This window comes from Lissotriton helveticus, chromosome 11 (assembly GCF_964261635.1).
Source record: "Lissotriton helveticus chromosome 11, aLisHel1.1, whole genome shotgun sequence".
In the NCBI taxonomy this organism is placed as follows: domain Eukaryota; kingdom Metazoa; phylum Chordata; class Amphibia; order Caudata; family Salamandridae; genus Lissotriton; species Lissotriton helveticus.
The window spans coordinates 790,247,795-790,264,646 of NC_136072.1; the positions used below are offsets into that span (position 1 = coordinate 790,247,795).

Below are 16,852 nucleotides of genomic sequence, written 5' to 3' on the forward strand. Positions count from 1 at the left end.
ACCTGGTCCTAGCCTATAGCCCAGTGATGATTCCATGCAACTCGATTGAAGGGTCTTTCTGCATCAAACAGGTTCATAGCCTTAGGCGTCTCTATTTTTTTTAACAGATTTTATTAAGGTTTTCAATATGGATAATGTACATCGTACAGCAATGTCCAACAGTAGTCAATCCTTGACTCGTACGTTGTGGCACATTTCAGAACCTCTCATTTAACACATTTCCCAATTACCAAACTAATTCCCTGTCCCTCTCCACCCACGCCTCAGTTGTGCCCTGGTTCTTTATCTGGTGTTGGTAAGTAGGCTTAATCACCAAAGACACGCCAGCAGTCGCAAATTTCCTGTAGAGTGTTTTCCTTTGTCTAGTGTTGCTGAGGGAAAGAGGACACCAAGTTGAGGGATCTAACAGACACACTCATTCTGCTCCTTTGTGCATTTGGTTATGGGGAAATCATAGTGAGGGAACATCCCTGAGACTGGTACCGTGATTGGGAGTCTGGGGTTTTTAAGCATTCCACCAACGCTTTCCAAGCACGGGCCGTGTTGATCGTGCCTATGCCCCTCCAAGCATTGCAGTAGAACCTTTCCATCATATCCAGCCCATTTCTCTACCTCCTTCCTCCAAGTGGTTATATGGGGACCTCTTGGGGAATTCCAATGCCTGGTATTTTCCCTGTTTGCCAATATAAATGCCAGATCTTGGAACTTGCTTGTAACTTTTGTCTTGGATGTATGAGGAAACCAACCCAGCAGGCAATGGCCCTGTGAACAGGTAACCCCCTTCTAGTTGACCCTCACAGTGATAGTCGGAACTTCGTAGCAATAATTTCACAGGTTGGGATGGTGCCAAAGCATGTGCATGAGATCTGCACGAACCTCTCCACACTGTGGGCAAGAAGCATCAGTCCCTATGAAGCATCTATTAATACTATCTGGAGTGAGGTAGGCCCTATGGAGAATATAAAAATTAATCAATTTAAACCAAGTGTTGTGGGATATCTTGGGTACCCTGTCGGGTATTGCTATCTGATTCTCCTCTGGGATTGGAATCTCCAGGTATACCTCCCATATTTTGTGCTCAATGTTAGGAGTATGTCGCCCGTATTGCTCGATACAGAGCTGTTACGGCCCTATAGGCTCCTGAAGATGTCACTATGTAATGCCAGTTCCTATGAGGTTGTGGCTCTGTCATACTCGTTTTCCAGTGTTTGCAGAAGGCTGTCGTCACCGCCCTGCAAAGCAGGAACTGAGCTTGTGGGAGGTCAAATTCAGTCCTGAAGTCCTCAAATGGGAGGAGCTCTCCGTTTCGGAAAAGATCTAATCACTCTGCCCCGGCAGTTGCCCACTCCGATATACCTCCACAATTCCCACTGGGTGGTAGCATGCTGAGCATTGTGATGGGTGAGTCAGACGAATAGGGAAGTTTCTGTTTTTTGGAGACAGCGAGTCCAGTAGCAGCATAGGACCTGAAACTCCCTGTAATCATCCTCAGTGTGGTGCCCTGCTTTTAATAATACTCCCACCAATCTATCTAGCATTGGGATGAAAGGTCCAAATGTTCAGCCCAGAGTCTGTCTGCCTGCTATCCACTGCGTGAACCCCTGTAGTTGTGCAGACAGGTAGTACGTTTCAAACTCAGGTACCGCTGGCCCCCGTCAGTCACCCGGCATTCTAATGTAGTCAGCACCACTAGTCTGCGCCGTTGCCTCCATAGGAACCCAGTGGTTAAGGAGTCAAGCTCTCGGAACAATGACCTGGGGATCCACACTGGCAACACCGTAAAACAGTACAGCAGCCATGGCACTTCTACATTTTTAAGCAACTCAACTATGCCTGAAACCGATAGGGGTAGTGTTTTCCGGAACTCCATGTTCGCTCTCAGCAATTGTATGGTTAGTCGCATATTATATTACAGGAAGTCTGTCTGCTTGCGGTAGATCCTAAAACCTAGTATGATAGGCAGCATGGTTCCCAGTGTAACAGGGCAAGGCCCCGGTTCGCTTCTGTTGGAAATAGGCTGAAATTTTGTTAACATTTAATCCCATTGGGGGCCCAAACTCTACTAGCATCGTCCTGGCGCCTCTCAGGTCCTCTGTTGAGTCCCTATGGAAGAGCAATAGATCTTCCGCATTCATTGCTATGCAGTGTGAACAATAGCCAACCTGAAGGGATACTACTCTGTGATTTCTTTCTATATAAAACTGTTAATGCTAGCTTTAATCACAGCGATTCCTTGAACGATCCCCTTAATCTCTTGACCTTCTGCTATCCCCTTAACATACAGAGCTTCTACGTCCCCAAGCTCATTATACTGTTCTCTCACTTAGTCAGCCTGGGTCCTCTAGCTATGAAGGCTGAAGCTTAGGGTCTCCCCTCTAATTCTCTGTTTTAATCCATATAATCTGTCAGCTATCCCTTCATATGTTCTACATTGAAAAGCAATCCCTTGCCAAAGCTCCATATTTGAAGCAGCCCATTTGCAGCAGCTACCTGGCACTCTATTATTAGATGATTGTCATCCGAAAAAAGTCTTAGGATATTTCTCAATACATACCAACCCCACAAGCCCAGGTAAAACCAAAAAAGAATCAAGACAAGGAAAATGCTAATTACCCAGTATGCATCTGTTCTTGGCATATAGAGCTGTAGAATCATATGCTTTAGCATAGATCACCATCTAGTGTTGGGTCTGGATGTCTGCATTTTATTTTTGTTCGAAGAAGTCTTTGTAGTCACGAAGTAGGTGACTCCTCCCTTCGGTGATAGTGCGCATGGGCATCGGCTCCATCCTTAGATTGGTTTTTTCCACCATTGGGTTCGGATGTGTATTGCTGCGCTCCGGTTTGGTATAATTTTCGAACTTCTTCGACGCACAATCCTCTATTGTCGATGGTATTGTCTTTGTTCGCGGTTCACCATTCAACACGCATCATTTTGACTTACAAAATCTCCATTAAACTATGTCCCGGGTGTTGCGCTAAGTTTCCACGCACTGATTTGCATGAGGCATGCAACCTCTGCTTATCCCCGGAACATAACGAAAAGGATTCTGAAGCGTGTCAATCGTTCCGATCGAGGAAAACAATTTGTGATCGTCTGGCTTGATGCCACAAGATGCAACACCACAGAAGCTCCCTACAGAACATCTGCAGAGAAGATCCAGATATCCAACAACCAGTGGAAGGAGCCGAGGAAGAAGAACAAGTCTCCATGTCTAAAGCAGACTCCGACATGGAACAAGAAGAGCGCATCACTCCGGGTCAGCGTACCGTGAGTTCTGATTCCCCTGTGCCTAGTCAACATAAAACAAAGGCTCCGGGACCACCTTCGGCTCCGGACTCAGGTCGGCAGCGACACAAAGCTTCCGATGCCCCGCCCACCAGCGCGGCTAAGAAACATAAAGAAAAGCCTTCCGGCTCGGGGCTCGAGCCGGCCCCATTCTGGAGCCGAACGAACACCTTTGTTATGTTATGTTAGTCTGAATTTGTAGAGCGCACGTTCACCGATTGGTTTCTTGGCGCTGTGTCCCGCTGGGGAACCCGTCCTGGCTTTCCCTGTGAGATGGTCCCTGTTGGGCATCTCCAAGGTGAAGCCAGGCATCCCCAGCAGGAGATTAAGCAAGCTATTGCCCAGAGTTGCAGCGTGGGGCCCATGGTTAGAGAGGCACCGAGGCGAGATGTATCGAGCCCGCTGACATTGGCTCCGTACCCTGCCGCGTCGGGAATTGAACCCTGGTCCCGGGCCGACCTCTGCTTCTGGGTCTGCCGCCTCTAACCGGTGAGCCACACTTCACCTTTGGCACTGAAACATAAGTCCAAGCATCTACCAGTCACCACACCACTGGAACCGAAGACACCTTCGACACCAAAGACTTAGGAGCCCAAAGTCTCCAAACCTAAAGGTCGGAGCCGAAATCCTCCACATCTACAAGTTCGGAGCTAAAATCCTCCACACCTACAGGTTCCAAGCCAAAATCCTCCACACCAAAAGGATCAGAGTCGAAACCTACCAAACATAAAGACTTGCAGGCTAAAACTCCGACACCAAAGGCGCCGGAGCTAAAACTTTCTGCGCCAAAACCAGTACACAAAGAAAAGGACACTCCACCCAAAGAGCCTCGGTCCAATGAACCACCTTTGGATCTAAAACAAAAAAGACTTCTTATTAATCCTAAAACTGGACACATTCAGGCCACTCTTCCTAAAAAACGGAAGCTGGACCTCACAGAGGACTGTCCTTTACCTCTTAAGAAAAAGGACATCGGTACTAACCCTTCTCCTCCTTACATTCCACCTCCTTATCCTAATTTGATTATCTCACCATCAAATTCACCACAACACCCACTTTCTCCTGACACACAGGATGAAGAATATGGGGATGGGGAGGAGGATGTAGACCAAGATGTACCACATGATCAGGACATACCACAAAACACTGACCCTTGGGAAGATTATCATAGAGAACCAGATACAGATAACAACCCTGACCTGTATCCCTCTAGACCCTCTCCTCCTGGTGATAACATTGAATAAGTTCAGCTTATTAACAGAGCTGTTAATATCACAGGGTGGAACTCCATAAAGAACCTTTAGAAGAGGATTTTCTCTTTGAGACATTCACCCATTCCCAAAGATCAACTCACACTTTACCAATGCTCAAGGGCATGTTAATATATAAAACACAACAAGGGCACCCAGTCGAGTCAGCACAGGACCTTGGGGAACATATTAGTGAAAACAACAGTGGTCCTATGCAAGGGGGGAATATAGACAAGGGATAAATATAGACACAATGGAAACTATATTGTATATTGACTTGCCCAGCCGGGCAGAGGTCCAATATTTAATTTTGAACACAATTTTTAGAAAAATACCTTCAACAATTTCTTGGAGATGGGCATGTTAAAGCACACAGACGAGGTATTCAAAGACCCCATTAGGGCAAGAATACTCATGCCCAGAATAGACTTAGTCATACAGCTGGAGTTAAATACGACCTCATGTATGGCAAATAATTTGGTTAATATTTACTGTTACAGTTTGCATGTACACCATCAGTGACCCATCACAATTCTTTGCCCTGCTCCTCCATAGTGTTCCCTTCCCAGTGGACTCTTCCCGGCCTACTGGAGGGTGAGACACATATGTTCCCTCTGTGTGCATTCCATTTGCCCCACACTTGGTCCCACATCCAGGGGCACCCCTTGCTTTCATAGACAACTTTTTATGTGATCATACACCAGTTCATGTCCCGTTCCCATTCCCCTATGATGTCAGCTCCTCCGCTCCCCATCTCCTGTTGATGTGTTGTTTCGCTATTGTCAGTCCCAAGGTGACCTACAGCTGCTCAATATGATTCAAGACTGTTGCCTCCCACATATTGAGGAGACTTAGTTTGTGCATAGGATGATGCACTTCCCACATCTGAGACACTACAACCCTCCAATAGGGCTTGATGGCTGAACAGTCCCAAAATATATGAGAAAAGTACCCCCTTGCCCACAGAGCCATCCACACCCAGCCTCTTCCTTCCATTCAATTTCTACTATAGCACCACAGGAAAAATAGGATCTATGAAGTACCCTGAGCTGGATGAGCTTAAGTTGTGATGTCATGGCTACTTCCCGTTAAGAGGAAAGCACTTCCTGACAGTCCTCTTCTTGTAAGGTCCCAAGGTCTGTCTTCCATAGTTTTCACACGCGTAGAACGGGGTCATGGTGGTTATTAATTATCTCTTGATATGTCATGGACATTGCCTTTCGGTCCATATATTCTGTCAGAAGTCTTTCTTTGAGTTGGGAGGCCTCCGGTAGGTCTCCGTTCGGTGGGATGACAGCCATAGGGGCATGCCATATTTGTAAGTATCTAAAAGTTTCCAAAGCAGACATTTTGTACTCTTCTGTAAATCCGCAAATGGAATTAGTTCCTCCTAGCCCACAGGTCACCTACTTTCAAGATCCCTATGGTGTCCCATTTATTATATCCCGAGCTGGAGCTATGTCTTCCCAACCTCTCTGCCTCCCACGGCGGGCAGCCTGCATCACTTTAGTGTGCCAGCCAAGTCTTAGTCACTCAATGCCACTTGACAACCATTTGGGGTGTTGTACCCGTAAGGTGTTGACACCTGGGGAAGGTGTATAGGGCTCTTCTGAGGCCCTCGGTACCCATGAGCCATCTGTCCATCTGATACGTTGGTTCGTCATGTGGTCGGTGTGCTCATTGGTTTGTAACCGACAGCTGAGCTGCTCAATCATACGCACGAATATTGGGTAAAGCAATTCCGCAGTCATACCACCCCCTGGTAACTTTGTGTCATAATGCTCGGGGGCCGCCCATCCCAAAGCAAGGCCCTAATCTCACCCTCCATCATGTTGAAATATGTGTCTGGGACCTCGAAAAATAGAGGAAAAGTGGCAAAGCCATCATTTTGAAGAGAGCCGCATGGCCGAGTAAGGACAGTGGTAGTGTTGCACGTCACTTTGCAAGTCAATGGGCCCTGCAGGTTATGTGTGTAGAAAAGGTCAAGGTCTGCTGTAACAGATTCCTGTGTTAAAAAAAACTTCCATCACTATCGCCGCCTCACAGTTTGGTGGGAGAAGTGGAGCCGGACCATGCAATATGAATATTGTTGACTTAGACCAGTTGATGGTATACCCTGAGTATTTACCAAAATTAGGGCAAATCTGTAGTATCCTATTTATGGAGGATTGCGGCGATGCTACATATAGAAGTACATTGTCTGCATTTAAGGAGATCCTATATTCCTACCCTGCAGCCCATCGTAGACCCTGGATTAGTAGGTCCTCTCTTATCCAGGTTGCCAGAGGCTCTAGTACCAGAGCAAATATAAATGGTGTCAGGGAGCAGCCGCGCCGTGTCCCTCGCCTAAGGGAAAACACCCACGAGGTATGGCGTTTTTCCACTACATGCAGCAGTGGCTCTGCATAGAGGAGTTTGATACATGTTAAGAACCTCGGGCTAAATCCCATGCGTTCCAGGACTACGAACAAATAGGACCTTGCAATGGTGTTGAAGAACATACCGGTGTCTAGGGACAGTATTACTGCATCCTGCCTGATCATGTCCATTCTCCCTAATACTCCATGGAGGAGATGCAGGTTGAGGGCCGTGTTGCGCCCCGGCATGAAGCCAGATTGGTCCGGGTGGACCAATTTGGTGACAAACTGCAGTAGACAGATCACCAGTAGTAAGAGCTACAGTTCTCTCCAGCATACCCATCTTATGTATTACCACTACAGATGCTAACCTTTGATCTTCTGGCAATACATACCTCTTTGCAGACTTTCGAGATACATCCGACACCGATGTGGTTCGTTTTGGGTGGCTGAGTTTAAAGAATTCTATCAGGAGGCTGTTTGGCCCCATCGCCTTCCCAGATTGATTACTATGGATTGCAGACATTATTTCGTCTTCAGTGGGATCTGTCTCCAGTGTTAGTTGATCGTCTGAAGAAAGGGTCAGGACCAGCAGGTCTGCCAATATGTCACTTGATTCGTCAGCTGTGGCCGAAGCATGGGAGAGTAGTTGTTCAAAATGAGATGCGAAGGTCTCCCCAATCGCCTGCGGGTCTCTCCTTAGTTCTCCTTAGTTCTTTAGTATCTGTCTTTAATGTGGTGACCCAGCGGTCCACCCGTATCAAGCCAGGTCAGTAGTTTCCCTGCTCTGTCCCCCAGTTCGTATATCTTGTGTTGGGTCACTAAGTGTTTGGCCGCCTCTGTGACTACGTTTTTATACTCTTTTATGTTTAGGGCGTGTTTGGCTGAGCTGTCGTGAATGCGTACCAAACTTCATTCCCAGTCCAATATATCCTTCTCCAGTTCTGTCCTTTTTTCTTTTTTATGACCCGCCATAATCAAAATCGTCTGAGTACAGTTTTGAAAGCTTTCCAGAGTGTCTGCGGGGAGGTGAAAGACCCAACATTTTCATTAAAATAATTATCAGTGGACTGATTGAGGCCTGTTATAATATGTGGGACCTTCAGGTGCCACAGATTTAGTGAATTACCCTAAGCCGGGACAACACCGATAAAGTATAGCAGGTGCAGACTGGGGAATGGTGTGAAATTCTCTGTGCCAAGTGTTGCACCTCTTTAAAATTGGGGACTGTGTCGGCTAGTGTTAGTATGTGATCTATGCGGAACATGCTATATGGGGCACCAGAGTAAAATGTGTATTGTAGCGTGTGGGATTAGACCCATGCCACATGTCTACGAGCCCCAGGGCCCTCAGGGGGTCTGCCATGTCAGAGCGCGTGCATTCAGGGGTATCTAGGCGGAAGGCGATCCTTCCAATCGCAGAGCGCCATGTTCAAGTCCCCTCCTATCAAGAGCTCTCCAACAGGTAGGTCCAGTATTATCTTGCTCAAATCTGCAGCCATTTTATGAAGCACAGGGGGAACATAAACTGCTAGGAAATTCATACATCTTCCCTCCCATGTGCCGGTCACAGGCGCAAATCAGCCCTGTGTATCTATCCATGTCTGCTGTACAACGAAGGGGAAGTGTTCCTGTTCCTCTGGACCCAGAGGTAAATCCTACATGTGCTATTAATTTATATCCCCATTTATCGAGTGCCTTGCAGGTGATGCCCACCAGGTGAGTTTCTTACAAAAGGACAATATCTGGTGTCTGAAGCTTAATGTATTGAAGCACTAACCCTCTATTAAGTTTGTTGCCCCAACTCATTGACATTCCAGGTGAGCAGTCGATGCAAGGACTTCGTCCCTTAGTCATTCATGGGAAAGTCGATAAATGTTGTCTCCCTTCCTCAGAGATGCCGGGCTCCTGTGCCGGAGGCGATCAAGTCTTGTTGCCCTCCTACTGTCTCAGACGGACTGCATCCGCCAGTCAGAGACACCTGTGAAACTTTGGGTCGTATACTGTGGTGATGTTGGATCGAAAATAATGACTCCCCGTCTTGACTCACTGTCAACTGAATTGCAACTAGAACTTCCCTCTATTGCATGATGCACCCCCAGCCCACACCCTGCATGACGGTTTCTGAACTACCCTACTCCCCATCATTCCATCATTGCAGAGTGCCTCCTATAACACAGGGGACTGTGATCCCACCATTCCACCCCCTGTAGCCTCAATACAAATAAAGACAGATGGTAATTAAACATGGTACTACGAATCATACACACTCAGCCATACTTCCTTCTGGCTGTTTCACTGCTCATACCATGTGAGTGTTCAAATGGGAAGTGGCCCCACACAGTTCACTCTCCGGGGATAGATTAGTGCTGGTAGTGGCTGACTAAGTGTTCATGGAGTGTGGCAGTCCATTTCAGTTGTTTTCCCAATGGAAAACGATCAGTTGATAAATGGCCTCAATATATTTTGCACATTAGCTTTCAACGTTCTCTTCCATGGGTTGCTCTTCTCCAGGGCTAGGTTCTGTATGTTTCTGCAACATCCCCATCAGCTGCGTTCGTCCATCGGAGTTGCCCGGGCCCCGACTCTCCGCCATTCGTCCAACCATTCCCATGCTTCCTCTGGGCTGGCAAAAAAATAAGTTTTGCATTCCACCTCTACCCTCAATTTGGTGGAGAACAGCCTTGCATATATCAATTCTTTGTCTCTGAGTACATTCTTGACTTCAATGAACCTGCACTCTATTTTGCACCCTCATGGTAAGGTCCGGTAAGAAGGTGAGAGTACTATTGTCTTAGTGGATTTGGTGGAGCACTCCGAGCAGTCTACAGTAGAACCTCTCTATCTCTGAAGCTGACGACTCGGGCCAATATTGCCTTGGTTGGGGAGGGGGGCCTGATTTTGGTTTACCGACCAGGACCTGGTGAGCTGTTTCTATTTAGAAGAAGTTTGAGAGACCCCGAGGCTGCAGGTGCATCAATATCAGTTCTTCAACAAAATGATCTGCTACGGGCTCCTCCGCCTTCCCCTGGACGTCCATGATCCGCATGTTGTTGCGTCTTGACCTGCCATCGTAGTCGTCCAGTTGAGCTATAAGAACTTTACTCATTGCCTGTAACTCACTAACTTGTTTCTTGAAGGTAACTGTGTCAGCCGTAAAACTGTGCATTATGTCCTCAACCTCCCTGATGCTGGTATCCATTTTGCGCAGTTCTGCTCTGGTTCATTCGTGATTCAAGCGAGGTGCCCACATTGGTGATAGCTGCCATAATTTCATGTAGGATGATGTCACCCTTATCCACGGATGAGCGTGCCAGGGCTTGCAATGGATTCTGGACACTGTCTTCGTTCTCTGCCACAAAAATGTATCAAATTTGGTCTGGCGGGAGTCACACTCCCCTTTTCCATCCGTCATGGTTCAGACCTACTAGCAAAGGTGGTGGACAAATATCCTGATTTGTGGATAACGACAGGGTATTCACTGCCGCCTGCCAAGAGTGGGTAGTCCCTCGTGGCCTGCCGGTTTTCCCCCAGTGAGGTTTCTCCGCGGCTTCTCTCCAACATTACTAGTAGGCTGCCATTCACTCTTCCATCACTGAGGCTGCCAGTTGCTCCAACTTCGTTTTCTCACTACAGTGTACAGATGACTGTGTGGGGGCAGTGTGGGTTGAGGCTCCCTACTCCAGAACGTCCATGCCTGCATTCTTCATAGCGATCTCCATTCAGGGTCCGCTGTGGTTGGCGGGCACGGGTCAGTGCTCCAAAGCAATGCCACTAAAGTTCTGTTCCTCTCCCCCCAACTGTACGCCACCTCTGGGTTGGGGTGTCACTTTCCCTCTCCCCGTGGCTCTTCATCCGAGGCAGTGTCTAGTGAGCCGGGGTGGTGGAGGGGGTGGTGAATGATCTTCTGCGATCAGCAGGCCCACTGCAGATATCATACTGCAGCCGGTGTGACAACCCGTGGTGGGACTGAACCCTGGTCACAGACTGCTCACTAATCGCCCCACCTCCAGGAGATCTCAGTACATTTACGCAGTCGGGCGCCCTGCATGGTTCTAGGCAAGCTTTTTGTGGGCCTTTTCTCCCCCCGTGAATTTTGATCAGAGACAGTATCTAGGCAGTCAGGGGGGGAAATCGGCTGCGATCTGTGGGCCTACCACAGATACCACACTGTTACTTGTGCCACCCCGCGCTGTGTGGCCGTCCCCAGTTCATGGGCCGCTCACCAATCGCTGCACCTCCAGGGGATCTCTGAACACGTAAGCGGCTGGGCACCGGGCGTGGGTTCAGATGAGCACATGGTGGACCAAGATGGCTGGCAGGCCTCGTGTTCAGCGGCGCCGCTGCGGCAGCCTCAGCCTCAGTGCCCTCCGTGTCTCAACGCTGTCTCTTACAGGCTACCAGCCTCTCGGTGGGCTCCACTGCAGATGTGTGCTGTGGCTCGCTCTCTGGTGCAACTGGGGGCATTCCTTTTGGCCTCCCCGCCCGAGTCACCGCAGCACCTACTTTCCTTTGCTCCTCTCCACAATCTTTCGAAAGCCCTGGGGATAGCCGACCACTGGTCTGGGCCTGTTCACTGCCCTCCATCTCCGTTGGTGCTTCGTGTCTCCTTTGCCATATCTGGGTTTCCTTGGTTTGGTGGTGTGGAGCATGACGCTGCTAGCAGCCATATGCCAGCACCACCCACTGAGTGCGAGCACAGCCACCCCAGCGGCCAGGCCCCCTTCTGTAGCCAGCCTGGCCCATGTTGGTGCAGTTCCGGGGTTCCCGTTTCAGGTCTGCAGTGGTCGTTGGACGCAGGGGAGCACTATGTCAGCATCATGTAGTCAGACTGTGTGGTGGGATTTTTATGAGTTGCTGGTGCAGGTTGCAGGAGCCGCGCTAGTGTGCGGCCATTTTTCTCGGCAGTTGGCCACGCCTGACACACTTTGTTTTATGTTATATTTATTTTGCGTGGTTTAATCTGTTTTGTGTTATTTTCAGTCTGGTTTCAGCATGTACTTATTGTGTTTGCATCTATTTTGTGTTTTCTTTTACATTTTTGCCTGATTAGCTTTTATTCACCAATTTTGCCCCTTTTCTTACAGACATTGGAGGTGATTACTGGCGCCTCCTGAACCCTGGTGAATACCGTGTTACAGCTCGGGCAGAAGACTATACACCCAGTTCCAAGACATGCACTGTGGGTTACGAAATTGGTGCCACACAATGTAATTTCATTCTCTCACGTTCCAATTGGAAACGGATTCGTGAGATCATGGCACTGAATGGCAATAGGCCAATACGGCTGATCCCTAGGAGACCTGCAGGTGGGACCTTGACTCGGGAACAGATACTGAGACGTAGGCAGTGGCGGGAGCGGATGATGAGGCGTAAACTGAATACAAGCAGCACCACCATGATACCATCAACTATTCCCACAACTACATCCACCACCACCACCACTACCACCACCATGGCACCGCCAGTGCATAGCACTGAACCACCCACGGATGAGGCATTTGTGACCTGGGAGACCGAGACTGAGGTATACACAGAAATAGTCACTGAGCTCGTTGAGGAAGAAGCAGAGTACTGGGACAGCGTGAGCAGCACTGCCCCACCACTGACTACAGCCGAAACCTACACCATCAACTTTGGAGACTTCTAAAGCGCCTTCTATCCGCACCAAAACCGGTGCTGTTTTTTCACAGGTGGCTAGAAACTACATCAGCGTCTCTGTCATAGAGCAGGCCCAGCGCACTGTCTTCTTATAAGTCAAGGGTTGTGGAGAGGACAGTGGTTCTTGTTTCCAACATCTGCATGGCAATTTGAAATCATAGCCATCCCTCAGTGAGATGGGAAAGGGCAGCCCCATGCATCTATCCTACTAGTATTTCCAGGGAACACCACAAATTCCACTCAGTTTAATGATCAGGTTACAGACATATTGTTATGAATGCTTTCACTTAGCAATGCAGGTTGACCCAAGTGAGCAACGAGAGTCCTAGAATGTCTGCCATCTTTTGGTCTCCTAGAAATTCACGCTCTCAGTATTCTGATACCATCCCCTTCATTTCCAGGTATTCTGCGTGGAGTTTGGTTCTTGGAGTGTGTGATATACTGGTGCTTTGGATCAATCAAGGTGGCGCGGGGTAACTTTCATACACAGGACGCCAGTGCACTATCGATCCTCTACCAGTGAATGCCTGATTTCGGCCTACAATTAGACATAATTCCAGACGGTTAGTGCATCATTTTGCAGAAATTCTAGGGCATTAAACTACTTGATGTAATTAGCCTGTGGAATGAAATTCCCTGAAAGTCTTTGATGTCAACAGGTGTTATGTTTACTTTCCAAATCAGGTAGGGCTGGAGCTTGTTGCAATAGGGCCAACAACCATGGAACGAGGTAGAAAAGATGTATATGTTAGCCCCTCATTTGCGAGAGTGGATTTCTCATGTGCTTGTAGCAAAGTGTACACCAGTAGTAATGAAAGGAACATTTTGAGCCTTTAGAATAGTCTTTTGGGAGTGGCGCGCATGTCCCTCTTATGCTTAAACCAAAGTCTAGGGATGGTCCAAGCAATTAAAGCCATGGCAGTAATTCTGTAAGGCGGCAAGTTATCTTGCATTTAAATGACTTTCATTCTATCTGTTCCAAGTCCTGTATAGTGCCTTTCATTTGACTCACTAGTGCATCCACGTTTTTGCTTCCTGATAGTTTGAATGGTTATATAAAGGTCTCTGGCCTGTCTGAATTCTAGACAAATGGCAGACCTGTGTGATCTGTAGAAATGTACAATTTGTTTTTCACTCAGAATTGTTGTATTTTCAGAAGCTGGGGAATAATTACAAGGTCTAACATGTGTGTAATTTCAAACTAAGGGTCTTACACCCATCGTTGTTTCTCCTCACATATGTTTTATTATTTTCCTCTATTTCTTTCGTCTTCCCCTTCTGCCTCCTACTTTTCCCTCACCCTTTCAATGCTCCCTTCTCTTCTATAGTCTACCGCTTTTGTTCTATTGCTGTTTCTTTATCACGTTCTCACACTCTGTTGGGATCCCTCTGCGGTCTTAATATCTTGTTACTGCCGTAACCCTCCCTTCGTCTAACAATTTACACATATTCACCTCACTTCCTTTGTGCCCTCTATAGCTCTTTTACAATCCATTTAACCTCCCTTAATGTTTCAATGCTTCACCTCCTAACTCACTGTCACCCTCTTACATTCTCTCCTCTCTCCTTCCTCTTATTATTTTTCTGCCCCTTTTCCCTCCTTTTTTTCTATTTCACTGTAATTGCACCTTTACTCTCTGCTCTATTCTTCCCCCTCTTTTTCTATACACCACCATTGTTCCTGCTCTACGTCCCCATTCCTTGATAATTTTAGTGTTTAAAAAAAAAAAATCTTCACAGTACTTTGCAGTTTTTCGCAAATTTAGTGAGCAAAACTATTTTGGACATTTTGTTGCATTGAGGGAGACAACTTCACATAGCTGCCACCTGAGACAAATCCTTGCCCTTTCAGTGTCTCATGAGAATAATGATAAAGCTGGCTGCTGGTAGGTCAGCAAAGTGCAGCCCCATCCTCTCCCAGCTCTAGGCTTTGATAATGCCCACTTTCTAATGTGTCGCTCCAATTCAACATGTGAACACTGTGTACCTGAAACTGCAATAAAAAGTGTTAAAAAAGTAGATGTCTTTTTATTGACGTATGTTGTAAGATATTGCTGAATTTCCTTCTAAAGCACACCCACAGTTTAATATGATAGATGAATATCCAACCAAAAGTCAATACAGGACAGGTTTATGAGTATTGCTATGAGGCTAACTACTTTTGTGATTCCTTATAACAGTCTGAAAAGGTGAGAACGCAGTCCTCTCTTTTGGAGTTCTAGGATTAAGATCAGTGTCTATATTAAACTAAAGAATAAGCAGTGAAGGTGGTTGAATTCATTAAGATCCAGAAACGTATTAGTTATGTTGTCACATTCAGAATCAAAATATAATTTAGAGAAGCACATTTCTGAATTCAGAATTAATAAACAGAAATGCAAGATTTATGCACATTTTCATTTCAGCAACCTCAATTTCCACAAAAGAAAAAAAGAAACTGTAAACAAACTTTGCCAAGTTGACACCTAGTAATTAACATCTTGAATTAATGTGAGATAACGTGTCTCCTTTTGACATACCAGGAGTTTTGAGTCTTTTCAGCCATCAGTAGAAACAATTTTGTTTACCACAACCTTACTTGAACTCACCGTCATTATTATGAAATCTCCCCAATTCTCTCCAGACAATATAGAGATATCATACTACATAAACTGCAAATCTTCCCAAAATTTAGCATAGGATTTATTCCTAATTTGTTGCGCAATGTTTTCAATAATCATTTGAAAACCTCTGCAATATCAAGCCCCCCACAAATCCTCATGATATTCACCACATAATCACCATGTAACATTTCTAAAAAGCATAATACTGATAATTCCAAAAGAATATTTCAATATCACATAAATCCATGTTGCAATTTCTTTTGAACTTATCATACTAATCTCCAAGGTTCCGCGTAAAGTCCACTTAAACTTGAAATCTTGCCAACAATTTTATTAAATGTATTTCTTTCAAAACATTTTAAAATTGTCCCCAATTACTTTTTACTTTTGTGATTATTTATTTTTGTGTTTAATAAAACACCAATTGTTGCAAAATGTTTCCACAAAATAAGTGTGGCATCTTTTAAAATATTTTCTTTTCTTTTATGAAATCTCAATTTAAAATTATTGTAAATTCTCATCTGACATTACTTTAAAATCATCATGAAGGATTCCTCAATATCATCTATCATTGATCCCAAAAGCATCTAAATTCATCAACAATCCGACAATTCTGACATTTCTCTATATTCATTAGTAAATTCACCTCAATGTTCTTAGGAGTTTTTCTCCGGTAAACATATTGAAAACTCTACAGCGATAATGTACATCTCCAGAAAAATCACAAGGAAACAGTGATTGCTACATGAAATGTAAACAAATTACTTCAGAAAATAAATATTACTTTCTTGTACATGGGTGTCGAATATCAGTCTAAGGACTGGATAAATGTAAAAAGTTCAAGATATCTGCAAGAGATACATTTACATATTATGTCTATAAATGGAACTTATTTCAATATTCAAGGGGTAACCTGAAAACCAGTCTCCTTTCATCCTCCCTAGACGTATGTTACAAACCCCCTGTTTGAGAAGCTTTTCAATTGGTCAAGCCTAAATTTCTCTTGACCCAAAATAGTTCATACCTGCCAAGAAAAATACAAATGATTACCCTTAAAGATCACTGATTTACACATACAGTTGTAATAAAGAAGAGTTCCTCTAATGAACCATAATTGGTTCCAGAAACTGTTCATTAACTACTACTTGCAAGGCTCACCAACTGATCTAGCTAGGCAACATGAATAAACTGGCCCTTCAAATACGTTTTACAAAAATATAATTAAAAGACTTGATATAGATTAGGACCATGCCCAAATTAACACATAAAGGCTTTCATTGAAAAAGCATTTTTAAGGGTTGCACAGTAAATATGCTTCCAGCATGTATCCAACTATAATGTCAAGAGCGACCACCGGCGGCAGATCATTCTCCCACCTCGCCACGAAGACCTGGAACACCCTCCCCATCCACAAGCGGCAGACCCAGGACCTACTTACCTTCAAGCGGCTACTCAAGACCTGGCTGTTCAAGTAGTAGCAGCACCCTACCTCCCCCCCAGCGCCTTGAGACCCTCACGGGTGAGTAGTACGCTTTATAAATGCTCTGATTGATTGATGTCAAAAGGTCCTTTGAAAATCAGCCAAAATTATAATTTCAAACATGTTACCTGAGGGATCATATATATACTTTTGTGGTCGTACATTGCCAAAAGAAGCCCAAGAAGGCATCTGAAACGTATATTTTGGAATGTTT

General features: G+C 45.8%; 1 protein-coding gene across 2 annotated transcripts in view; it reads left to right on the forward strand.

The window, feature by feature from the left end:
* Window positions 1-14,572, forward strand: part of AEBP1 (AE binding protein 1) — a 237,258-nt gene extending 222,686 nt beyond the window's left edge. For both annotated transcript variants that reach the window (XM_078666750.1, XM_078666749.1), the window contains exon 25: window positions 11,982-14,572. In XM_078666750.1, the coding sequence (XP_078522876.1) occupies window positions 11,982-12,544 (563 nt within the window). In that variant the 3' untranslated portion in view covers window positions 12,545-14,572. The remainder of the gene's footprint in view (window positions 1-11,981) is intronic.
* The last annotated feature ends 2,280 nt before the right edge of the window (window positions 14,573-16,852 follow it).